General features: G+C 33.3%; 8 protein-coding genes and 1 pseudogene across 11 annotated transcripts; 4 read left to right on the top strand and 5 right to left on the bottom strand.

The window, feature by feature from the left end:
- Positions 1-95: 95 nt before the first annotated feature.
- Positions 96-3,681, bottom strand: LOC106436054 (protein NDL3). 3 transcript variants are annotated; one of them, XM_048741591.1, is made up of 10 exons: positions 3,275-3,681; positions 1,828-1,927; positions 1,651-1,748; positions 1,476-1,564; positions 1,339-1,399; positions 1,147-1,233; positions 975-1,052; positions 835-891; positions 545-736; positions 96-468 (listed from the first exon to the last, which is right to left on the bottom strand). In XM_048741591.1, the coding sequence occupies exons 1-10, from the start codon at positions 3,332-3,334 to the stop codon at positions 247-249; spliced, it is 1,044 nt and encodes a 347-aa protein (XP_048597548.1). In that variant the 5' UTR covers positions 3,335-3,681; the 3' UTR covers positions 96-246. The 3 variants fall into 3 exon arrangements, with proteins under 3 accessions (XP_048597548.1, XP_048597550.1, XP_048597549.1); XM_048741593.1 differs by lacking the exon at positions 3,275-3,681 and adding an exon at positions 2,278-2,498; XM_048741592.1 differs by lacking the exon at positions 3,275-3,681 and adding an exon at positions 2,020-2,223.
- A 941-nt stretch (positions 3,682-4,622) lies between these two features.
- Positions 4,623-5,721, top strand: LOC106436048 (60S ribosomal protein L28-1). The gene is made up of 4 exons (XM_013877007.3): positions 4,623-4,775; positions 4,866-5,023; positions 5,106-5,269; positions 5,426-5,721. The coding sequence occupies exons 2-4, from the start codon at positions 4,876-4,878 to the stop codon at positions 5,543-5,545; spliced, it is 432 nt and encodes a 143-aa protein (XP_013732461.1). The 5' UTR covers positions 4,623-4,775; positions 4,866-4,875; the 3' UTR covers positions 5,546-5,721.
- Positions 5,722-6,135: 414 nt separating this feature from the next.
- LOC106436046 (60S ribosomal protein L31-1-like) lies at positions 6,136-7,013 on the top strand. Its single transcript, XM_013877006.3, has 2 exons — positions 6,136-6,293; positions 6,512-7,013. Exons 1-2 carry the CDS (start codon positions 6,214-6,216, stop codon positions 6,789-6,791), a joined length of 360 nt encoding a protein of 119 aa, XP_013732460.1. The 5' UTR covers positions 6,136-6,213; the 3' UTR covers positions 6,792-7,013.
- A 192-nt stretch (positions 7,014-7,205) lies between these two features.
- LOC106436071 (G patch domain and ankyrin repeat-containing protein 1 homolog) lies at positions 7,206-7,535 on the bottom strand. The gene has a single exon (XM_013877031.3). The coding sequence runs from the start codon at positions 7,533-7,535 to the stop codon at positions 7,206-7,208; it is 330 nt and encodes a 109-aa protein (XP_013732485.3).
- A 321-nt stretch (positions 7,536-7,856) lies between these two features.
- LOC106436075 (40S ribosomal protein S30) lies at positions 7,857-9,039 on the top strand. The gene is made up of 3 exons (XM_013877034.3): positions 7,857-8,000; positions 8,081-8,218; positions 8,771-9,039. The coding sequence occupies exons 1-3, from the start codon at positions 7,997-7,999 to the stop codon at positions 8,815-8,817; spliced, it is 189 nt and encodes a 62-aa protein (XP_013732488.1). The 5' UTR covers positions 7,857-7,996; the 3' UTR covers positions 8,818-9,039.
- A 227-nt stretch (positions 9,040-9,266) lies between these two features.
- On the bottom strand, positions 9,267-10,342 carry LOC106436072 (profilin-1-like). Its single transcript, XM_013877032.3, has 3 exons — positions 9,908-10,342; positions 9,627-9,764; positions 9,267-9,550 (listed from the first exon to the last, which is right to left on the bottom strand). The coding sequence occupies exons 1-3, from the start codon at positions 10,028-10,030 to the stop codon at positions 9,416-9,418; spliced, it is 396 nt and encodes a 131-aa protein (XP_013732486.2). The 5' UTR covers positions 10,031-10,342; the 3' UTR covers positions 9,267-9,415.
- A 1,204-nt stretch (positions 10,343-11,546) lies between these two features.
- Positions 11,547-13,239, bottom strand: LOC106436066 (profilin-5). Its single transcript, XM_013877024.3, has 3 exons — positions 13,003-13,239; positions 12,459-12,596; positions 11,547-11,914 (listed from the first exon to the last, which is right to left on the bottom strand). The coding sequence occupies exons 1-3, from the start codon at positions 13,132-13,134 to the stop codon at positions 11,780-11,782; spliced, it is 405 nt and encodes a 134-aa protein (XP_013732478.1). The 5' UTR covers positions 13,135-13,239; the 3' UTR covers positions 11,547-11,779.
- Positions 13,240-13,418: 179 nt separating this feature from the next.
- Positions 13,419-16,655, top strand: LOC106436057 (UDP-glycosyltransferase 76E6-like). 2 transcript variants are annotated; one of them, XM_048741589.1, is made up of 2 exons: positions 13,419-14,478; positions 14,688-16,655. In XM_048741589.1, the coding sequence occupies exons 1-2, from the start codon at positions 14,046-14,048 to the stop codon at positions 15,560-15,562; spliced, it is 1,308 nt and encodes a 435-aa protein (XP_048597546.1). In that variant the 5' UTR covers positions 13,419-14,045; the 3' UTR covers positions 15,563-16,655. The 2 variants fall into 2 exon arrangements, with proteins under 2 accessions (XP_048597546.1, XP_048597545.1); XM_048741588.1 differs by having other exon boundaries at positions 13,419-14,529.
- Positions 16,656-22,664: 6,009 nt separating this feature from the next.
- On the bottom strand, positions 22,665-25,712 carry LOC125575687 (annotated as a pseudogene).
- Between the last annotated feature and the right edge of the window lie 318 nt (positions 25,713-26,030).

The following is a 26,030-nucleotide window of genomic DNA, read 5'->3' as shown; positions in this document are numbered from 1 at the left end:
TTTTTTTCTTTTAATGTTTTTGTGATTTTTTTTTTTGGGTAAAAAAAGGTAGGAAATTCTATTTTTCGCTTAATTTCATTTCTTTCATCTAGAAATAACCTTCAACGTATTGTAATGATATCATAAACCCATAAAACTAGTATCTCTTACATAAAAAGAGTTTTGAGTTAATCTACTACATAATAGAGTACAACAACAAATACAATTCAATTAAAGAATTTGAAAAAAAAATGAAACAATATTTCTTTAGCATTTGGTGGGAACACGAGTCTTTATTGGCTTAAGCTTCAAACCAAGACTCTCGGGAGACAGAAGCTCAGGCGAAATACACGACGGGCTGAGTGGACTCGTAGGGCTATCACTAACCCGACCAGGCCGATACAACCCAAAGCCCATGAAAAAGAACTCCATTGGTATCAACATCGCATGTGGTTGCTCTTCTGTCACCATTGATCCACAAGCTTGCACCTACAATTATATCTCAAAATAAAAAAATGTCCCAAGAACCTAAAAAAAAAAGCCTGAAAAGAGCTTTTAGGTTTACCTCAACCAAGGCGCTGTACTTCCTGTCCAATGCAGCCACCATGTGAAGAGTCTCAGAGTGGAAAGGAGATTGGTCTCCAACAAATATGAGTGTACGGCATTTCAAACTCCTCAACCCATCAGTTATGTCATGTCTCCTGTTGATTGCTTCCAGAAACCTCCTAAGGCTAACACCGTGTCTTTCACCAAGCAGCTGAACAAAGACATCATGAGTGTTACAACAATTTTAAGGTGAAGAAAAACCGTATTCATCTAAAACACTAATATTGAGTTTAATAAGCACTGACTGACCCTTCTGCATTCATGTACTACATCCCTCTCCGGAACTTCAGAGCTACCACGAGCTTCCTGTCGTGATTATATAAAACAGTTTCAAAAAATTGATGTCTATTGAGAGTTTACATTACATATGCAGGGTGGGGAATATTTACCTTACTGAAGTACCTCTGAAGGAAACGATCTTTTAACAATCCAGACATGCCATAATAGTACAACAAGTTTGACACTACCTGCAGAGTAAGTTTTAAAACATCGGTTTATTCATTCACCTGAATGCAAATGAACTGTGCCACTTCCCCTTTTGTAGAGTTTTATAAAACTAACCTTGTAATAGAACCATTCAGACCACGAGGGTGCTTTGCATAGAGGCGATATCAGAATCAGACCCAAAACTCTATCTTTATGTTTTATCTGCAACCATTAAACAATCACTGATAAGTAATGTAAGTATTGTGTGATGTTCTAAGAACTGTAGCTACACATAAAATCCTCAAGGAGCTTCAATGGGTAACATACAGCAAATAAGGAAAGGATGTAGGCACCAGCAGTGATCCCCATGCACATTACTGACTCCAGTCTGCAAGGAGACATATACACGTTTTAAGGATTATAAAGTAACTCCCAATGTGAAAATTCGTTGATTCAAGCTTTACCTAAAGAAGTTCAAGACTTCAAGAATCTGGTCTGCAAGGTCTTCAACAGAAGGCGATGGATCAGTGGAACAAACTGGAGCAGCTCCGAACTACAAAAACTCTTTGTAGAAATGACAAAACGTGAGCAAGAAGCAGCAAAAGTAGATGTAGTTTCAAGAGAATCAAATTTGCAAACCTCATGTCCAGGGGGACTAATATGGTAGATGCAGAAGTTATGGAGGAGCAAAGACACTGCTTCAGGGCAAAGAAACAGTCCTTGGAAGCAAGACAAGTCTAGCCAAAGATAACAATCTAACATCAGGTTATGTGAAAGTGAATGTAACAGATGCATATATTTCACCACTACTCTTACAATTTAATGCTACATCAGGGTAAGTGATCAATGCTGGCTTCTCTTGGTCTCCATACACTACAACTGAAACCAAACCATGGCATGTTTTGACATGATGCTCCTGCCAAAAAAAGAATCAAAACAAAGAAAGAACTGAATCAGTCTATCCAAACTACAATGCCACAAGCTTGATTATCATATACAGACACACACCATTAGTCTCATCCAAAATCAGCTCAGAAACCACAATAAATCTTTTCAATTTTATTCATGTTTTAAGCAGGTACTAACTACTACAGCTAAGAAAGGAACATTCCAACTTTGTTCCAGACCACACAAAAAAAATAAATAAGGTTCTCAATTAGATTCCCCCATGTGCAAAGACTCAGAAAATCAGCAGAAGAGATAAGTTGTCACTAAAAAAAGTCAGACATCATATATCAATCATAGAGCATAAAAAAAAAAAGATACCATTTTTTCAAGAGAGTCTCTTGACCTTTTATGCAGAAGAAAAGGAGATTCGAATCAAACCAAACACCCAAGTTGAAAGGATTATCATCAGACAAAAGTAAAACAACTTTTTTTTAAGATCCAACTTGTCATAAAAATTAAGCATACAAACTAAATCTAATTTGACAAAAACAGCTAATAATATACACTGGTTTAAATCGGAAAGTGAATATCTTTCTTTCAAATTATACAGTAATTACCACAGAGATTGGAAGCTAATTAGGAAAACTATGAAGAGAAAAAGACTAGAATAGCACCAAATCAAGTTTTTGTTCCCAAAGTAGCACTCAAGGCTAAAAGTCACAAAAATAGGTTTCATTAAAGAGGTAATATACACTTATACCCCTTGGGTTAATTAATCCAAACCTTAGGGTTTAGAGTTAAGGGGTGGGGTTTTGGAATTAGGGTTTAAAATTTTATAAAAAATAAATACTAAAATAAAAAATAAAAATTTTAAAAACAGTTTCAAAAAGTATTTTTAAATTATAAAAAGAAAATTTGAAAAAAAAATAAAATAAAAAATTTCAAAAAAAAAAATTTCAAAAAAAAATTATAAAAATTTCGAATCTGAAAACATATAATCTGGAACTATAAAAAAAATTTCTTTTTTTTAATTTTTTTATTTATTTTATTTTATTTTTATTTTTATTTTTATTTTTTGTTTATTTATTTAATTTTAAACCAAGGGTATTAGGGATATTTTACCCTTTAATGAATGTCATTTTTGTGACTTTCTCCTTCTAGTGCTATTTTTGAGACATAAACTTCAAAAGGTGCTATTATTGACAATTGCCCAACTATGAACCCATAAGAGAGAAAAAAAATGAAATGAGACGAATCTAATTTGCCATAAAAAGATACAGAGGAAAACGAAAGAGGAAAGAAGACTAAAGAGAGAGAGAGAAAAACAAATAAAGAAAGTAAATTTCGGAGCTGAATGTGTGTGTAAAAAACAAACCTTTCCACCATTGTAGATCTCTTCAATGTCGACTGAGACGGCGTCGTTTAAACCCGCCATGACTTCAAAAGCTGCCTCTTTTTCTCTTCTCTCTCTCTCTGTTGTGTTGAGATTGAAAGAGAAGGGATGCTGCTCTCTTTTTGGGTTAGATTTCAAGGCTTCAACGGCTCTTTTTGCTCTGGTTTGTCTTCTTCTTTGATGGAGAGAGAGAAGTGGACCACTTTCAATCTCTGTCTCGATGTCTGTGTGTTATAAGAAAGCCGTGTTGCGTTAATGGCCAGCGGTTAATCATTTTCCCACCGACGCCGATGAGACTCTTTTTATTTTTATTTACGCCGAACTTCCCAACGGCGCCGTTTTCGATTCGTATCTCTCTTTGATTTGGTTTCCTTTCATTTCTTTTATTACATTTGAGTTCTGATCGGTTTACATAAGTTTTTGTAATAATCACGTTTTTAATTTTATTTTTGTAATAATCACGAGTCCAATTTTATTATGCCTTTTAGCCAATTTTCATTATCATTTCATTTAACAACTTTACTTTTTATTCTTTTGTCTTCTACTCTAGAGTTGGCTACTTCGACCACCAAATTAAACCACCCATCAACTCCAATAACTTTTACCATTTAATGTAACAACAAACTTTTGTTTTTTTTCTCCCACTCCATTTTATTATACAACTATAAATTAAACAAAATTCTGATATAATACTAAGCAAAATGATAATCATCCACCATAAACAAACTTAACTATTTTATAAAACAACAAAAGTAGTTTGGTAGACGGACCTAACTATTGAAAAGAAAACAAAATTTTGTCTAGTCATAAGTTCATAACATGACAAATAGGCTCCAATACTTTTTGTAAGATCATCCTCTTACCTCGTGGTCCGAAAAAGGCTTTTTTAAGGCCCACTAATATGTCTCCCTTATAGCCAATAAGAAACGGTAGCGTTTGATTAAAGCTTTGGTTTGATGGAGCCGTTCATATTGATCGGTAAGAGAGCTTATGGGATTTTGGAAAATGTCACCGAAATTGAACCGAACATTCGTATCGGTTCGGAACTTGGGTCATTCGGTTCAGCTTCGGATATTATTATCGAACATAACGACTATTACTGTAGTTTGTTTAAAAATCTGAATCAGCCGGGTTGTATTCGGCTAATTTCATGAAACTCGGTTTATTAGTTGGTCATCTCCCGAATCAATCGTGTTAAACCGATCGGTTGGTGTTTACCGAACCGAACCAAAAAAAAAGCGATTGAATTTCCAAATCTTGTCGGTCGGTTCGTAATTACAATCTGAAAATGAAACCGAAAACCGAGGAGAATCACGGTTCGTACAGCATTAGTAGGGGTAGTTTAGACTTTCCACGTAAATGAATTTCCTTCACAGTAGCTAGCTAGGGTTTTGATATAAACAGCTCTCGATCGTCATTTAACAAAGCTCCGGCGCCACCCCCACTATACGCTAGTCTAACTCTCTCTTTGCGAAATTTCACGGTGAGCTTTTAGATCCTCTCTCTCTATCTCTCAATTGTTTGTGTATGTATTGTTGATTTACCATCTTTTTTCTATTTTGATCGGTTATAGGTTTTTAGAAATGGCGACAGTTCCAGGACAATTGATATGGGAGATCGTTAAGACCAACAACTGTTTCTTGGTCAAACAGTTCGGAAGAGGCAACGCTAAGGTTCAGTTCAGCAAGGAGACCAACAATCTCTGCAACCTCAACTCCTACAAGCACTCTGGTAAAATAAATTGCAATGATCTTTTCTTTGCTACTGATAAGTATGATAGCTTCTGACAAGGATACAATGTTATGGCTTTCAGGTCTTGCTAACAAGAAGACAGTGACCATCCAGGCAGCTGACAAGGAGCAAGGTGTTGTCCTCGCTACCAGCAAGACCAAGAAGCAGAACAAGCCTAAGATCTCTGTCAACAAGTCTGTCCTCAAGAAGGAATTCCCAAGGATGTCCAAGGCTGTTGCTAACCAGGTTTGTTCTATCTCTTGTACTTTAGATCGAATTTGTCACGCTTGGATTTTTTTGCATTGATCTGCAATAAGATTGTGTTTAGTGATCAACCCTTGTGTCTTGCCTCTTATAGATGTTTAACAATGCCTGCTTGTATTGTGTGGAAAATTGAATCAGGTGGTAGACAACTACTACAGGCCAGACTTGAAGAAGTTCGCTCTTGCTAGACTCAGTGTCATCAGCAAAAGCCTTAGGGTTGCCAAGTCCGGTGCCAAGCAAAGAAACCGTCAAGCTTAAGCTTTTTTGTTCAGAATCTTATGTTTGAAGTAAAAGATTTTGCTGAAGATGTTTATTAAGTTGCTTTGTGTTGAAGTTGAATCGTAACACCATGCTCCTTTTCATTTAAGAGTTTTTTTATACTTATGCTAGTTTTTGTTGAATCTTTTTTATCAAATGAAGAACTCGATTAAACCTCCAGTTTCTTGTCAAACGAATTAGGCAAAAGAACATCGTTATATTCTGATGTTGTAATAAACATGTTAATTTAGTCGGTTCAAAAGTAAGCTTTACTATAGAAATAGCTGTTTACCAAATGCGCCATTGAATACTGAAAAGGAGCAAAAGATTCAAAAGCTCAGTAATGAAAATAGTAGCGATGTTATTGGAGTTATAGTGTTGACTAGAAGAGGTCTCAACCAGCCTTCAAAACCTGAAACGGGAGCCTTCGCTCACATCTCCTCTCAAACCGACCAGAACAAACTTGTTTTGAACACACAACAAAGAAAAAGGATAAATAGTGGACTATCTTACCATACTCTTACACGGGCTCGAGCGTATGCTAAAGCCCATCAAGCTTATATTCAGCCCAAGTTATAATAAATTAGGGTTTTGCTACCTCCCTCCTTTCTTGTTATCTCTCTGTGCCGTCTCTAATTCCTTTCTGAAGAGAAGAGAGATCGAGGAAAATGGAGAAAGGGAAGGGAAGAAAGGAGGAGATCGTTACCAGGGAGTACACCATCAACCTCCACAGGCGCCTTCATAGCTGGTATACTCTTTTTCATCTTTTCTTCTCACTTCATTTTCATCTCCCATTGATTCGAATTAGTAGTGAGTGTTACTCGAACTGAATTAGTATTATATTGACATTAAATCATGTTAATTACTTATGCGTGATGATCATGAACATCTCCTTGTTTCTCATTATTAATCTTACCGTTATAGAAATGCAAAGTCATCAATGTGATATGATCTTTGTATAAACAGCACATTCAAGAAGAAGGCACCCAATGCAATCAAAGAGATCAGGAAGTTTGCATTGAAAGCAATGGGAACTAAGGATGTTAGAGTCGATGTTAAACTCAACAAGCAGATTTGGAGCAGAGGTATCCGTGGTCCTCCTAGGAGAGTCAGAGTCCGCGTTGCCCGTAAGAGGAACGATGATGAAGATGCCAAGGAGGAGTTCTACTCTCTCGTCACTGTCGCTGAGATTCCCGCTGAAGGATTGTCTGGTTTGGGCACCAAGGTCATCGATGAAGACGAGTGAAAAGAAAAAAGCTAGTGAAGTTCTCACGCAAACCGTTATCCTTCAAAAATATTGTTTCAGCTTTTTTTTTTGTTTGCTAAATCTTTAGATGAAAGACAGAAAGAGAGGAAGACTTTTGTTTGGTTTGATCACTTGCCCATTTTGGTAATTTATTTCTTATGTTTTAAGTTCTATAGACAATTAGTCATCTTTATTAGTAAGTTTACAATCTCTGTTATGGTTTTTGAGTGTGTTATCCTTATAAATCACTTCACTTTCTTCTCCTTATTAGAGAAACAATTAGATGAAAACATGTTTGGTTTACTATATCTAGGGCCTGCATAAAGTCATTCTAATTTCAGAGTGTCAATATAACGTTATCCAATATTAAGTTCAAAAAGGAACAAAAAAGAAAGAAACAAGTGTAATCTATCTTTATACATTATCAGGCCAGAACTCTCTAAAGAAAGCTCGTTCAAATTCCTTTTCCTGCAAGTGTTTCTCGTGCTCGATCATCTTCCGCATCTTCTTAGACAGTTTCTTTGCTTTCTTAGCGACTTGTTTAGAATCCGTAGCAATAGAGTGAGGCTTTGCCGCTTTTCTCTTAGTTGTAATTTCAGCTCCAAGTCCTCGTTTGTTATTTTTGAGCAATGTTTGCAGAGGCTCTAATATACCCTGTTGAGAGATTCCAAGACCAGTGCCTTCCTTCCATCCTTGCTTCTTTAGAAGCTTAAACCCTATGTTGGAAGAGTCTATCGCAACCATCATGTGGAATTTTCCTCCTTTGTATCCAAAAGAACCTCTGATTTAGTTGAATCTCTGATAAAAATATAGAACCCAAAATTACGTGACACTCAAGGAAACCTAGAATCCCTCGAGACAAGGTGATCATTGATCAAAAGTGCGCAAAAGTTGCTTTTGATTAAGTAGAGACCGACTTTTGGTTTCCTATTAAAATTTGGAAAATATAAAAAAGTTAGAAAAGGAATCAATTCATCGGTTCTGCTGACGGTATACCGGTCGAACCGGTAAATCCAGCTCGATTGAAAAAAACTTGAACCAAAACTAAACTGGTTTTGAAGGCCATTTAAAAACCCAATAGGGCCCATATTGGGTCGTGAACAACTCTTAACATATACAGTAGCTCTAAAAAGTTTTAACCTAGAGTCGTCGTCTCCTCCCAAGAGCAGAGCCAGTGAAGCCAGAAGATTCATCTGTGATCAACCATGGGTGATTCTCTTCGACATGCTGTTTCTTTTTTTTTTCTCGTAAAAGAATGGTTGCTGATTTTGTGTCGTAATGAATGGCAGGGAAGGTGCACGGTTCATTGGCACGTGCCGGGAAGGTGAGAGGTCAGACACCGAAAGTGGCTAAGCAGGACAAGAAGAAGAAGCCTCGTGGCCGTGCTCACAAGAGATTGCAACACAACCGCCGTTTCGTCACCGCCGGTAATTAATTTTACTTTCTGATCGATTAATTTAATATTTCTGACGTTTAATTTGAGAGTTGTGTTGATTGTTTTTGTCTTAACTTAGCTCATTTTTAAAATAGTAGCTTTAGTGATTAGTCATTTCAGTTTCAGTATATGGCTCAATCTAATCGCATTATATCAATCTCTGGCAAATGATGTTCCAATCAATCAACATTTTTGTAATGTTTTTGTTTGTGCTCATCATGAGATTGTATAAGTTGGTTTGTATTCTCATTTGCTTTTGTTTGTATTCATCTTGAGATTGTTGGACTTGTACTGGACTCATTACTGATTCAGTTGTTTGGATTCTTTATTTTTTTTATCAATCTTTGGGAATTGCTTTGACATCAGTCCGTATTGGTAGTGTATTTTTATCAGTTTGTGGCTCTGCTAATTTTGCTAAATGAACATTCACTACTGATTGTAGTTCATGCTCTTTTTTCCTTTCTTGGTTAATCTTGAGATTACAGAAGTTTTTTTTTTTCATACAAGTGGATTCTCATTTGTTTTCGTTTGTGTTGTTCTTCAGTTGTTGGCTTTGGCAAGAAGAGAGGACCGAACTCATCTGAGAAGTAGACAGAAGCAATATTTACCTTTTGATGTCTTTGATAATGTGTCTTTAGTCACGAAGCCAATGTTTCTTGTTGATTTCATTTGTGTTACATTTTTCTTGTTCGGATTATAACTTACTTTCTTGTGTTAGTGTAAGGCTGGCATATTGTTGTATTAGATCTTTTGTTTTCTTATGTTGGATTAGAGGCGAAACCTTGGTGATGCAATATATTCATCTGAAACTAAGAAGAACCCCTAATCACCTTTGAAAGCTCTTGTGTCCATTAATTTCTACAACTTGGGTTCTGATGTAGAAAAATCGCCACGATCCAAAAGATCTTGCGCGACTTCTCTAGGGACACTCATTAATCTAAAATCATATTTTAGGATGAACTTGATTTGTTTGCCAGGCCAAGAAATATTTCAAGCCACAGATCCATCCAAGAAGAATAAAAATTATGAAAGAAATAAAAAATCCAATAACTCAACACATAATGAAAGAAAAAAAATAATATCATCAAATGCCATTACAAGACACACCCCGGGAACAAGACCAACAACAAAGATATTTGGTTCAAACCATTCTTTCAGTTAAAAAGAAGAGACTTCGAAACAGAAATTTTTAGAGATCAGACTCGATGAGGTAATCCCCGAGCCTCTCCACAACCAAATTGCATTGACCTCCAGTCATAGGCTCCTCGTAGATGCCAATGACCAAGGCTTGAGTCGTCTTCTTGATAGTAACTCCTCCAGGTCCCTGCAAAATGAAGTCTCATCACATTCTCTATTCATAAAATCTACATAATCAGTAGGAATCATAGACATGTGTTTACCTTCTTCCCTCGGATGACAGCTCCTGATTCACCTTGAATAACCATGTATTTAGCTCCACCGAGAAACAAACCGGTCGGGGCAAGAAACCCAGGCTCCTCGAAGTCCTTGGTGATCCCATTGATCTCTTCAGTCTTCAACTGTAATAAAACATATCAACAAAGGCATTAGACTGAACACTAATCAAGACTTAAGATCTAGAGCCCTAGGTTCAACTCGACTGATTCAGAACACACAGATCCGAGATTCCTCAGATCCGATCAGAGAAGAGAAGAGGAGAAACCTGAGGGAAAGCGGCGCTCTGAGCCCAGACACTGCCGTCTTGACCAAGAATGGCGGCGGCGGTGAGGTGGTTGCCTTCGACATCGCACATAAGGTGGTCGTCAACGTACGATTGCCACGACATCTTCTTCTTCTTCTTTCTCCTCCGACGACTTTGTGAAAGACTTCTCTACTTCTCTCTCTCTCGATTAGACTTTGTGGGCGTAGACAATGAAATGTTTGTGCTTTAAATTAATAATTTTCGTAATTTATTATAGTTTTTGGGCTGTCGAAGCAAATTAATCATACATCAAATCTAGGAATATCCCACAATTATTATTTTTTCTTTTAAATTGTTAGTTAAGTTTTTTTAAAAAAAAATTTTATTTACTACTATAGAAAGAGTGTAGGAAAGTAGAATGTTTAAATGGGAAATCGGAAAGGAAACTACAACTACAATAAATCACCATAAACTAGTCGCAGCGACGCCACCACCAAGCCAAACACCATAAACAGAACAATCGAACATCAAGAGAGTTAGAGTTGAAGAAACAAAAAAAATGAAAGCAAATCAAAATCATACAAAATGCAAAATGGAGAAAATTTATTTAACATAATTTATATATACCTAGAAACACCAGTATGTTTAGTTATATCAATAATATCTTATTTGAAATTATGTATAAAATACTTTATATACTTGCTATATTAATATTGATTATCAAGCTGATAAATGTTAGATTAAGTTATATAGAAAATTTGCAAAACAATCTATATATTAATGACTTTGTGGTAGTCTATTGGTTTCTAAGTGTGGCCACGCGGATAGGAATTGTTCTGTTAGTTTAGGCCAGAGATCGATTTCCTCTAGTGTAGAATTTTTAGTTTCACATGTGGCCATACAAATACAGACTTGTTGCTTACGGCCCATTTGAATATCCATAAAAAGATATATCCGTGGATTGCATCTTTCACTCGTATGTTAAGTCTGTGTTTTTAATAGATCTGGATTTAAGAAAAAAAACAATATATATATTAATTCAAAAGAGAATTTGAGGGATGCCAGAATGTACCCATCATTCATTCTCTACTTCTCTCCAAATACAGAGTGGATATTCATTCTCTTTGCAGATCTCAATCATACATTATTAGCTTATCACAAGCAGATCTCAATCATACATTATTAGCTTATCACAAAAAAAAAAACATACATTATTGCGCTTGCATCCAACATTGCATTTACATCTGGCCCATCACTTTCAATAATCAATCATCGTGTTAGTAGTCAAATTTGGCAGATTAAAATACAACTATTGATCCCAATTTTAAAACTATTAAATAGAAAATAAGAAAATCAAAATTTAAAATATATATATAGTTCATACAAGTGATAATTGATTTTTTTAAAATACTCTAAATTAATAATTACAAATAAAATAAAGTAACATAAAAATTACCAGTGTATGAAATTTAGAAAATAGTGGCATTTATAGGAAAAATCTTAAAATATGTTTATACATTTGTTATCATTTAATATACTTTGTATTACAAAACCTGTAATTATATTCAAAATTCTCTTGACATATAAATTACTACATATAGGTGGCTATATGTTTAATAAGATTCAAAAAGATAATAGTAGTAATAAAATTAGAATGTGCTTAATGTAAATAAATCAAATAAACAAATAAACAAATTAATGAAAAAACCAAGAAAAAGATGAAGGTTTCTTCTTTTGTGTTATTATCTGAAACCTTAGGCTTGTTTTAAATTTTGCTAAAGTAGAAACCAAAAATTAAATTAGGAAGAAAAAAAACCATGCACCCAACCAAAAAAAAAAGTGAAACAATAATTTAAAGGATTTGAATAACATCAATGGAGCATTCTAGAAGGTTCAGAGATCCTGTTCGATCAAGTAATCACCCAGCCTCTCAACGACCATGTTACATTGTCCTGGAGTCACTGGTTCTTCGTACAAACCAAACACCATTGATTGTCCTGTTTTCTTGATCGTTATTCCTCCAGCTCCCTGCACAAGTTTATAATAAGAATCTTTGCAAAAAAAAGAAAAATCTTTGTAAGTCCCAATCGCTAACAATGGTTTTTAGTTTGAAAACCAATTTCAATTTCTCAACATCAGATATTTGCAAGAGTTGATTCTCCTAATCTTAGGTATGAATTGTTTCAAATGCATTAATGCGTTTACGTTGCATGTGGATGGAACTTTTTTATACATATAAACTTTGCTTTTTGAAATAGACTTCACAAAATATTTTTGTAAGGTAAAAACGTCAAACGCAAACAGAAGGTTGTGAGTCCATTTGCGTTCGCCAATTACATCAACAATTGATGAATTTTACTTCAGTATTTAATGTTGTTATCTTATATATATGTGTGAAAAGTACTAAATGTATATGCAAAAGCAAAGAAACTCGATTGTTTCAAACACAATTTCTAGATTTTCATTTGCATTTATATGAGAAAATAAAATTACCTTAAAAATAGAAAAAATTCCTAATATTGTGTATGCAAAAACAAGCATTGGACTATTAAATCTTCTACTTATATCTTACCTTCTTGCCACGAATGACTGCACCAGGCTCGCCTTGGATGACCATATACTTTAGTCCTGCAAGAAACAAGCCAGTGGGAGCTAGGTGACCCGGCTCATCGAAATCTTTCATGATATCTGTCATCTCTTGAGGCTTGAACTGTTTGAAGAGAATGAATCATCAAATATGATACAATTGAATTAATTCTTGCCCGAAATCAGGAATTTGGTTTACATAGCAAGTCATGTTGGAATCACAAAGGTAATCTGTTCATTTATAAACATATTGGAGATAACTTGAAAACACTTATGTGTTCTATTCTGTTTCAAAAGGAAAATATAATTATGAACAAAATCTGACAGAACTTCGATCTAAAATATAAATATTAAGAACGTTCTAAATATGCAAATAAATTGAGGCTAAAACTTTTAACAATATATATTGATCTTAAAAAATGACACAGCCTATAAATTATAGTTTGAAAAGGCTATGCCAAGGACTAACAAAATGAAAGTTGGAATCTTCAAGCAGGCGGTCATGAACGATCAAGAAGAAGACATATTACCTGAGGAAAATTAGCGCTCTGAGCCCAAACGCTACCGTCATGTCCGATGATGGCGGCAGCGGTGAGGTGGTGACCTTGGCCGTCACCGACATCGCACATTAAGTGCTCATCAACGTAAGTTTGCCACGACATGGTTTCGATCTTTTACTTGTTCTTCTTTCTAATATTCCAGGACGTTCGTTTGTTTTTAATCTCTCTACGTATGTATGTGCAATGCAACTCTGACGGGTGACTTTGTCTTCTCTCTCGATATTTAAGGAGCTACCAAAATGTCTTTAGATGAAGTCTGAACCATTGGATTCTAAAGACACATTCTCAGCCGCTCATAAAATTCAGTTAATTATACTCACGTCTCGCCTTTCTTCTAGCTTAATCACTAACTCCATGCACGCCAAGTGTCCTTGCCAATTTCCTCCTAATTATAACGAACAAGAAGGATTTAAACAAGCAAACAAGATATATTGACAGGCATAGGGATATATGGTCATGATATTCGAAGACCACCAGTAAAAAGATTAGGACCATGATTTTGTAATAGCGCCATTGAACAACCTCTTCTAACGTGAAAAGATTGTTCGACAAAAAAAGAAGAAGATTGTTACCATTTGGATCTCTCTAGTTCTTTCTTTACAGAGTCCATATTTTACTCAATGACATACTTTTTAATAAATAAATTATTTTAATTTTTGAAGATTGGAGGCTTAAGTTCTTAATATTTTAATAATTAGCTAAATCTCAAAACAAGACCTACCATGTGCTAAAACCACAAAAACAAATTTGCCAATAGGTTTAAACAAATATAAACGGTAAAGCTTTTTCTTGGAAGTAATGTTAATTTCTTCCTTCCTTCTATTAAACTTTTCATTAGCAAGTGGAAAGATTACTGCATTAAGAAAAGGTAGTTGGCCACATGAGGAACATCTAGAATGACATATTTTTGAAGATTGTGGAATATTTCATTACAAGCGGGATTTAATTAATTATTTGGATAACTTATTTAGAGTTGTTCTCTTGAAGGGGGATGAGTAACAAAGATAGAAGCAATGGAGAAAAAGGAAACGATGAGAAGGATAGTGTTAGTCCCAGTTCCAGCACAAGGGCATGTAACTCCAATGATGCAACTCGGAAGAGCTCTTAACTTAAAGGGATTTTCAATTACAGTTGTTCAAGTACAATTCGATCTAGTAAGCTCTTCTTATTCACAACAGTTCCCTGGTTTTCAATTTGTCACATTACCAAAAAGCTTGCCAAAGTATGAAGTCGAGGGACTAGGACAAATTGAGTTTATGATGATGCTCAACAAAACGAGTGAGGCAAGCTTTAAGGACTGTATAGGTCAGTTGTTTCTGCAACATGGCAATGATATTGACTGTATCATCTACGACGAGTTCATGTACTTCTGTGGATATGTAGCTCAAGAGTGCAAGCTTCCCAGTGTTATATTCAGCACTCAAAGTGCTACAAATCATGTCTCACGCTGTGTTTTTAGCAAACTCGATTCAGACAAGTTTTTGATCGACATGAAAGGTAACCCAAAACCAGCTTAATAACTCATTCTGTTTTTTTTTTTAAGAATTTAAAAACTCATTTTGAAACCATGGTTTTTCTTCTTAACTTTGTAGTTAATAACTTATTTTGAAACCATATGTTTCACTAAAACATGATTTTTCTTTTTAAATTTGTAGATCATGAAAAACAAGAAAAGGTGGTGGAGAATATGTATCCGTTAAGATACAAAGACCTACTACCTTCAGGGTTTGGGCCAGTAGAGCCAGTTTTGAAGATCCGTGTGGAAGTAGTCAACAAAAGAACAGCTTCGGCTGTTATCTTCAATACAACAAGTTGTCTAGAGAGCTTATCCGTGTCATGGCTGAAACAAGAACTTGGAATTGAAGTGTACGCATTAGGACCTCTTCACGTTACACCTTCACCACCTTCTAGTTTACCGGAAGAGGACAAGGGCTGCATCGAATGGCTAAACAAGCAGAAATCGAGGTCAGTCATATACATAAGCGTGGGAACCGTAGCTCAAATGGAAACTAAGGAAATTTTGGAGATGGCTTGGGGACTTTGTAATAGCAACCAACCTTTTCTATGGGTCATTCGACCAGGCTCTATCCTTGGATCAGAAGGGATAGAGGCATTGCCAAACGAAGTCAGTAAGATTATCTCAGAAAGAGGATACATTGTTGAACGTGCACCACAGATAGAAGTTTTGAGACATCCTGCAGTGGGAGGGTTTTGGAGCCACTGTGGATGGAACTCAACACTCGAGAGCATTGTGGAAGGAGTTCCATTGATTTGTAGGCCTTTTCAAAGCGAGCAGAATGTAAACGCAGCATACATAGTAAGTGTTTGGGAAGCAGGGATTCAGCTGGAAGGTGAAGTAGAAAGAGGAAAGGTGGAGAGAGCTGTGAAGAGGTTGATTGTGGATGAAGAAGGTACAGGGATGAGGGAGAGAGCACTTGTTTTAAAAGAAAAGCTCAAAGCCTCTCTGAGAAGTGGAGGTTCTTCATACAATGCTTTGGATGAGTTCGTCAATTACTTGAAGACAAAGTAGAGATGATGAACTTGATCTATTACTAAAGACCATTGATCATATTGAATTATATATTTGGATCAACCTTGATATTGTAAAATCCGCGGAGCATAGTTTTTTTCTTTTTTTTTTAAATAAAAACCAATTGAAATACGGTTTTCATCTATATGTTTCTTATTTTCCAAATACAATTTTGTGAGTTTCTAAAAGTATCTGGATAATCTATACAAAAAAATTGTACATGATCAAGTTTGACTCTGTTTTTGGCTTTTTAGAAATACTACCCTATAGATATTGAGTATATTGGACAAGGTTGGTGAGTTGACTTGGAGGCTCGCTATGCATAGTCATGTTTCTTTCCAGGCAAATAAAGTGGATTGCAGCTTGAAATACAACATAATAGAAAAGGCTGCAACTTGTCTAGTGGGGAAATCAACAAACACTTCCATGATCAGTCCCAATGTGTTGTGTACTGTAAGCCGAGTAGTTTAATTTCTAGTCAGGCTACTCAGTACTCTTCCGTGTATTTACTTCCATTGTAAAAAGAAAAAAAAAAGATTACTTCCATTGTGCAAAGTCCTTTTTATCATGTTTTTTAAAGAACAGCTGTTTATCAGAAAAGTAAACAGCTCTTCCCCGACCAAAATGATTTTTTTTTTCTTTCCAAAATGATTCTTTTGTTTAACAAACTGTCTAAATATAAAATTTGATGGTCTTAAACACAGCCTATCATCTGAACAAGTTTGGTAATTAGCAAGTTGATGAGTTTCAACTATGCTTTTGTTATTTGATCTTACACTTCTTTATTGATTTATTTTTATCTCTTGCTTTTTTGTGTAAATTGGTAATTTCATTTATTCAATCATTTTGTTTTTGCTAATTGAATTCTTAGGGCTCTTTTCCCCTCTTGCTTATTGTAAAATTCTTTATTGGGTTAGGCAGGATGGGGACCAGTTCTGAACCAACATCAACATGATCATGTATTTATTGAAGATCAGTTAATTTATTGATGATTAGAGTTCTTATAATAAATTCGATCCAGCAAACTTTTGCTCTTTCGGGTCAAACATCAGAGTGGGCATAAAAACCAATTGGATACCCTCCAAAAATATGAGTATTAATATTATGGATACTAGGTCGTTTTCCGCGCTACGCGCGGATAATTACTATTTAAATTATACTAATGATTTTGTTGTGTTAATATCAAATATTGTACAATGTTTTTGTGTTCATAAACTATCTAGTGTGTAGAATATAGTATTATAGGAGAGACATGCTCTGATTTTTGTTGCATATAACTTTTTTTCTCTCATTTTTGTAATATTTTTTTTATTTGTTTGCCAAAATACTAAAATTGAGTTTAGAATAAATAGAAAGCTTCGAATATGTCGCACTAAAGTTGTTCTTAGTTATGTTTTCTTGATGATAATCTTCTTAGCTAAATAATAATTTCTTTTTAAATAAAATTTATTAATCAGTATGTATTATAAGTCTTTAAATTTATATTTGTTATTATCTTAAATATTTTGGAGATAATTTCTTATCACCACAACAAATTTATATTTTCAATTACTTATGTTTTGCAACTCCCTGAATAGAGATGTTTGGCTGATCTATAGTGTAAGCTTCATCATCATTGATTAATAATATAGTTTAAAATGAGTTAGAATGTATGTTTTACAATGTAAATATTTTAATTCGTATGTACATATTTAAAAGCAGTCCAACTATGAGTTTGTTTCTATTTTTGGTTTGTAGTGGTTAGTTTCTAACATCATGAGAATGTGTCCAACTACATTTTCTGTAGTTGCCAAGATTAGTTGGCTATTTAATTTTATTTATTGTTAGGGCAAGTTTTTTATATTGTATTATGGGACATAAATTATGAAAACTATTTCCTACTACAACTTCTTGAAGCAACATTTTTAAGATACTGATATACCATTTCTGTAGCTTAATAATAATTTAAAATTTCTTTCATCTAGATATTTAAATACTAATTTAAATGATAAAAAATCTTAAAAATAAATAATCTTAGTTGATCAGAATTCAATGGTAAAATATTATTTCTTCGTGTTCATATCCAATTCACTCGTGTCATAAATTCACAAATTTCTTATTTGTAAGTCAAATTTGGAAAGTTGAATTATTGAATAGGGGATACGGTCAATACATAATTGGCCGATAAAATTCATCTGTTTTTCAAAAAAAAAAAAGATGATAGATGTTTTATTCAGAATCGTAATACTCATCAGTTATCTTTGACTTAATTTTTTTTATCATCTGTGGCACAATGGCCTAGTAGTTCCTCTTATTAGAGGCATTTGTAGGGTTCCAACCCCGCTTGGTGAGATGGCAGCAGAGGTGGTACGACCTGGTTACCTTTTGTTGTTCTTCTCCCTCTCCTAAAAGTAATGTTAGTGTTTGAAACTTTACGTGATGGTTTTGAGCCTCAAGAGCTCCGGTTTGGTGATTAATTTCTTATAACTTGGGATCTCCTAGAAAGCACTCTTTCCAATGGATTGGCGCCTATTGGTTGTTTTGTTATCTCTTTATGTCTTCTTCTTCACTTCGTAATGAACTTATAAAAATTTGAGAAAAGTTAACCAAATCACATTACAGACAATAAGACTATCTTTGTTATCATCATCACTGGAACTAAAACATTGTTGATTACCTGAATTTTTTTCATACTTTACTGAAAATTAGAAGATTTGAATTTTCTGCACGTTGGCGGGTGCTTGATATTAAAACTATATATCACAATAGTGAAAAATAAAATAAATATAATTACAGATAGATTTATACATCAACTTCTATATCATATTTGGTATAAATATGTATATATATATATATATACATATACTATCAAAGTTAACTGTAAGTGTACATTGATAATGCAAAACTAAAGCAATATGAATCAAATAAAAAATTGTTAATAGTTAATTGATTCAATTTTTATTTAAGTTTATCGGTTTATTAGATTAATTAACATACTGATTTTTTACCAGTTTAACATATTTTAACTAAAGAAAACAAAAATGTAAAATTTATTAAAATTTATATATTTAAATAAAACATAATTAAGGAATAAGATACATTTAAAATAAATAAACATTAAATAATGTATAATATCATTTTATGTAAAAAAAATAATGTTAACTCTACTAATTTTTTAAAAAATAATATAAAGTGAAATAGTTAAACTATCAATATAAACAAAATAGTAAAAATTATATTTATGTTTCTTTTTCAAACAGATGTAGTTAAAATATAAAAATAATAATATCAAAATGTAAAATAATTTTTTCTTTAAAATAAACTAATATTATATTTTATAAAATCTTTCTTCGCATAGCAGAAAACTCCTATTTGTTTTTTGTATACAAAGAAATAATTTGTTTTCCATAAAACTGGATATGTTAAAAGAGCCCACATAGAAAGAACTTTTTTTTTTGTTTTTAATTGTTTTTTTGTGTTTTTTTTAATTTTTATTTATAATGATTTACATGTAGTTGTCTATTAACATAGCAATACATAATCTTAGTTATAATCGGTGCCGCTAGGAGACGATGCAATAATCATGATCATGCGAGAAGGTAAGACATGGATTTGGTGGATTTGACAGAGTGAGAATTGTAGATGGATTTCTTCTCTTCTTTGACTATTTTTTTTCTTTATGTCACAATGTGTTTTGTCCAAGGTTTTGAAAACCGGACCAGACTGGCCGGTCGAACCGTTCCGACCGTGACTCGTTAAAGAAGCCGAGTCTGATTCGGTTTAAACCCCGGATTTGAGAAAAACCGGTGAAACCGGCTAAAAACCGGTGACTCGGTTTAATTCGAAACCCGGTTCAATAGAAATCAACATATAATTAATGTACTTTCAATTGTTATTAAAATATAATATTTCATAATTAATGTTTAATATTTACTATTTTATTAGTTTTCTAATTGATTCTTTTTTTTTAAGAATTGTTTTTAAAAAATCTCTTTTTGACCCTTATATTTTATTCTCATTTTTCTATATTCATATAATTTAAGACTTTTAGTTGTAAAAATAAATAAATATGTAATTTAAACGGTCATTCATTTTTTTTAATCAATTTTAGTTGATATAGTATACACTTGTATATATAACTAAACTTATGGTTATTGTTTACTATCTAATTAATAAAAGAGAACATAAAATATATTGTATGTAGAACTACATTTTAGGTCTATATAGTGTAAATATATGATTATTTAGATTTATTTATTTTTAAATAGAAAACCCGGTTCGACCGGTTGAACCGGCCCGACCACTTAACCAGTAGCTTTACCGAGTAGGTATCCGGTCCGGTTTTAAAAACATTGGTTTCGTCTATCGTTGTTTGTTTGATTTGTATAGCTTACAACAGCTTCGCAGTTGATTTCACAAATATTTGCAATCTCTATAAATTTCAAGATTGTACCTTAGACATTGGTCGGTTCCTACACCTACTTTGTGAGTATAGAGTTTTTCATAGTTACACTTGTCTCTTGTTATAAATTTATTAGAATAAACTAATCGTTTTTTATCACCTATTAGCATGATATTCATTTTCTGCGTATTGGTTTTTATTTCTTTAGCTCAATAATAAAACCAGAAAAACATTAGCAAAGCGCCAAAAAAACTATTAAATCAATCACACATTCGTATCACAACTTTGTAAATTAATTAATGCATTTATCCCTTATATATTAATTGAGGAACATTTGAAAAGATGTAACCTCAATTTTGTATTAATTAAAAGAGGTCCCAATGCATAGGTGGCACTCAATTAGGTAGTCAATTACATTCAATTGAAAAATAAGTAGGTCCACATTCGATTTTTATATGTTGTTAGATACATAAGTTGGTCAAACTATATGATATAATGATATGATATGATATTTTCTTTCCTTAAAGAAAACCTACGGAATTACCATAAATGACTAATATATATATGACAATTAATGAGTTTAATAATAAAGATTTGATAACAATGTATATCTCCTCTATCATTTTTTGTTTAATTTTATATTATTAAAATAAATTAAACAATCAAATTAGCTATAAAAATAAAATTTAGATTTTTTCGTATATGTTATATTTTGAATTTTTAAAAATGACAATAAATGACTAAAACTATTAAAATTATTATGTTAAAAATTAATGATCAATGGTTTAACATTTTTATTATAAGAAGATACACATGATTTTAAAACCATATGAGTAAAAAATATCATTTAATAATAAAATAAATATATATATATATATATATATATATATATATATATATATATATATATATATATATATTAAACACTATATACCATAAGATTACATAAATATTTTAATATTAAAACTTTCAATGAATTTTCAAGAACATTTATAAATTATAAACTTATTAAAAATTTCAGATTGAAAATTTTGTTATCGATGATTTAAATATTTTGTTATAAAACGATATGAACGATCATAGAACCGTATGATTATAAATTCTTATTTAATAAATAATTATATAAAATATACTATTACTAGAAAAATAGGTTGGTCCATCTTAACTTATATTACACTTTTATTAAACTAACTATCGAATTGATAAATAACGTACCAAAAAATGTTTTGCACTTTCCTTAAATAAAAGCTACGAAATTACCTAATATGATTAACGTATATGTGAAAATTAATTATAATGAATAATAAATATTTGATAACTATTTTTGTATCTTAGTTCTTTTTTTAATTTTATATTATTAAAATATATTTAAAAATCACATTAAATATATAATAAAAACATTTATAATTTTTTTTATATGTTATATTTTGAATTTTTCAAAACGTCTATAAATTATTAGAAATTTGAAGATCCCCACTCTGAAAATTTTGTGATCAATAGATTATTTTTTTTGTCATAATAAGTTACAAATGATCATAAAATTGTATTAAAATGAATTTTTATTTAATATTATAAGAAGATACACATTATTTTAAAACCATATGAGTAAAAAATATCATTTAATAATAAAACATATATATTTATATATATATATAGATTATAATATATACCATAAGATTACATAAATATTTTAATATTAAAACTTTCAATGAATTTTCAAAAACATTTATAAATTATAAACTTATTAAAGATTTCACATTGAAAATTTTGTTATCGATGATTTAAATATTCAGTTATAAAATGATATGAATGATCATAGAACTGTATGATTATAAATTCTCGTTTAATAAATGACTATATAAAATATACTATTCTTAGAAAAATAGGTTGGTCCATCTTGACTTACATTATATTTTTTATTAAACTAACTATCGAATTGATAAATAATCTACCAAAATTTTTTTTGCACTTTCCTTAATTAGAAGCTACGAAATTACCTAATATGATTAACGTATATATGAAAATTAATTATTATGAATGATAAATATTTGATAACAATTTTGGTATCTTAGTTCTTTTTTTTTAATTTTATATTATTGAAAGATATTAAAAAATCACATTAAATATATAATAAAAACTTTTATATTTTTTCTTATATGTTATATTTGAATTTTTCAAAACGTCTATATATTATTAGAAATTTGAATATTCCCACTCTGAAAATTTTGTGATCAATAGATTATTTTTTTGTTATAATAAGTTACAAATGATCATAAAATATAACGCATATGAATTTTTATTTAATGAATATTCAAACTAAATAATATATATATATAAACACTAATGATTTAAAGCAACAAGATTGGCTGATCAATTTAGTCGTCCAGTTGAAATCTTTCAAAAGTATGTGAAAAACTAAAGTCAAAGTAAATATGGATTTAGAATAGTAGTTATATTTTACTAACCAAATACCGAAAAAAACCGGACCGAACCGAAACCAATCCGATATCCGGATTAATCCAAATGAAGCCAAACTATTGTTTCATTTTCCAAAATATAATAAAAATAATAACTTAATCCCGCGCAAGGCGCGGGTCTTATCCTAGTGCTTATTATTCTTGAATATCTCAAAGACCATTACATGTCCCAAGTTTCCTATCCAATTGTCATCTTATGGACACTACAGATATGTAACCCCACTCTGTTTCAGCCACTCAGCACTTGGAAGGAAGGATGATTGTTATATATTCGTAACCAAAATCACTATATAACACGACCGTATATGACCACGTATACTTTGACTGATCAATTCAAACTCCCATACCCATATGAAAGCTTCTCCTAGTTACGTACTCAAGTAAAATATGTAGATTCTTTTTTCTTTTGCCACCATCTTCTGTACCTATTACCACCTAATAGGTGTGTGTGTGTCTATACTACTACAGACTACAGTGTTGAGCTGATTCGTCTACTCTATACTCTTCTTCTCTCAATGTGTATCTTCTGTTATCTTGTTTCATGAGAGCGTTTGGACCTTCTCCACACCTCCGATGAACATCCTTCATCCAATCAGCTGATCTACAAATCCCACTGCAGCTCCAATCAAACGACGCAACACACATTCCCCGCCTGCGCCTTCCACTCACAATCTGCACTTTCTCATCGATCAAACCTCCATACTTGAAAAATAGATAAAAGGCCACTTGAATTTTTCTTTTTACCTGTAGTACCACAACAAAGCCTACGGTCATCTACATGCTCCACATCCAATCCAAGAAACCATGATCCAAAAGACACATCCTCATTCACATACTTGTGAAGTACGTTTCTGTATCCACACAGTCAAACGTATGAGAGCGTATTAAGCACAAAGCAGCTTAGGTTTTTTTTTTGGGGAAAGAACTCACTTGTTTATAGATATGTAAGACGCTAACTCCCTGGAGATCGCGTAGAGCTGACCAGTGGCGTGGCGGAAGTACTTGTTCCCCTCTTCTCCAAATTTTTAGTACTCCGGTTCATGATACCTCACTCCTCTTCATAAACAAATGAACATGAGACAAACAAACATTGTGTAATGAGATTGAAGCAGTCTTTTGGTAAGGTGAAGAGCTCTTACTTCTGAGCAAGAACGGGTCCAGACTTCATGCAACCAATGTATACTCGAGGCTTCGTACGGTATCTTGCAATCTCTGCTCCCAGCGTGTCTGCAGAAACATCCGTAAACAGAAGTTGAGATGAGAAGAGACATAACAATTTCAGATAAAAGTAAAAGAGGATTTGATTCTCTCTCTCACCTATGTTTACATGAACATCATCGTCGACTTTCACGTAGAAGTATGCGTCCCACAACGCGAAAGCAGTGGTGAAGTAAGATTTAGTCTTTGCTGACAGCTCTAGATAACCTTCAACGTGATCCTTTGTGCTCAAAAACATTACATAAGAATTTTAGAAAACAGAAAGGCATGATGAAACCTATCCACAACTCTTACCAGCCTCAAGGAGTCTCCATGTTTATGTTCTTCAGCCTGAATCGCTCTATCAAGAATCCCACCAGGAGTAGCACTGCACACGAGAAAACACTAATATTATATTTACATGAATCAACCTCGCAGATAAATGATATGTGCATCACGATCACGATCAACCTCAAGGAGTCTCCATGTTTTTACCTATGGCCTATTACAAAACGCATCACGATCCCTTTCTCTTCCTCTAGCTTCTTTCTCTCCTCACCTAATATAATAAGGCTTACGTTCAGTCTCAGTTCCAAACAATATACTTGAGGATGATACCTGAGGGATTAGATAAACATTACCGGGAGGCATCCAAGTAGTACGAACCGAATCCCTGCGCTTTCTGCTGTTAAACGCAGTGTTGATCCCAAAAACCATCAGATACTTTCTTTTGGTGACAGTTTCAGGGAGGTTGAACTCGTCAGAGACTGGTGAACCGTTCGTGATGGATTCTTGCGCGGCTCTCGCAGCCGCTAGTTCCATTTCCAGAGCCGAGATTGTTTTGTCTAGCGTTCTGTGTAACACACTTATTCAAGCTCAATGCTAAATCAAAAAGAAGTAAGTGAAGTTTCATATCAGGTCTTTTTTTATCACTTACTGAGTTGCATCAGGACTCTTGTACACTTCTCCAAGGCTTGTCTTATAATGAAGAAAAATACGGAATTAAGAATGTCCTTCTAAAGATTCATGACACTTATCAAGTTCTACCTAAAGTTAGAAGACTTACTTTTGATGAATCACAGTCCTCTGACAATAAGAGCAGCCGTTCATCTGAAGCTGCTTCCCTTGATGCAACATTGGCTTCAGGCTCTGGCCACATTCTACCACAAAACACACACTTTAATTAGGGATCATATGTTTGCATTCCACAAGAAAATGTCACGCAATGGTTGATATTTGGTTCTGTGAGATAAAATGCAGGTCAGGTTATGTACTATAAAGTCTTCTACATTTTTTTAAAGATAAAGTTGCAATTTTTACCGGAATATTTGAAAAAAGAGGAGTTGTATAGTTGTCTTAGCTAATCTACAGAGCATTGTTCTGTTTATTACCTGTCGTAGAAGAGAGTTCCCGCGCAGAAGAAACCGATGCAGAGTAAGAAAGTCCATTTCTTTGAGACAAAACTCTTTGAAGCCGCCGACAGCTCTACTCCTCTATGGTGATGATGCTTCACGACATTTTGTTGTGTTTCTAACCAAAACCATATAAGGATCTTCTTCTATCTATCGATCCCAAGAAAACCCAGAAAGAAAGAATCTCATCAATCCGATACTCATCAAACAATCTCTTCATGAACTCCTCTGTGATTGCGTAAGGAGCATCGGGAATAACCTCATCCACCCACTTAACAGCCTTCACCATTATCATCCTAAAACACACACAACCAACGACACAAATCAGAACAAAAGAATAAAGCTATTTTGGATACACAACAAAAGAGATCATCATCACCTCTCGTGAAGAGGCGTAACGGGAGGTCCCTTGTTAGCTATGATCTCCTCGTCGCTGACAACGCCGACGACCAATTCGTCGCCGAGAGCACGCCTGTCGGAGCGCGTTGCAGTGGCCGTAGTGTATCTTGTCGAAGCAGCCGTCCATGTAGATGCAGACTGGTTTTCGTTTCCTGAAGGGAGCAATGGATCGATCTAGCAAATTAGGCTTTGGAGAAATGAGAAAGAAAACGTCCAATCTCTATTCTTAGATCTTGGGAAAAGCTAGACGAAGAAGGCGAACAGCAACGAAAATGGGTTTACTCGGCCATTGGCATTAACATTCTGTTTAAAAAAAATCGAAGCCCAACATACCAAATCCGGTGCTGACATGTCAAAAAAAACTCTTTTCATTGGTTGATTTAAAATGAGGACGTGGACACCTCTCTACTCCTCATATATCCTTTTTAGTATAGGATAGATATTTTTTTATATTTCAGGTATATCGTTTTTTCAGACATATTTTGATATATATCTATGTATTTGTAGTTTTACAGGAGATTTGTATATCTTTTAAGGTTTTACAAAAATGGTCCTTAGCAATACTTTTTTTGTTTGTTCTAATTCCTGTCAGAAAGATCCGA

Source organism: Brassica napus, chromosome A9 (assembly GCF_020379485.1).
Source record: "Brassica napus cultivar Da-Ae chromosome A9, Da-Ae, whole genome shotgun sequence".
NCBI classification, from domain to species: Eukaryota; Viridiplantae; Streptophyta; class Magnoliopsida; order Brassicales; family Brassicaceae; genus Brassica; species Brassica napus.
This window is presented reverse-complemented; position numbering and strand designations above follow the sequence as displayed.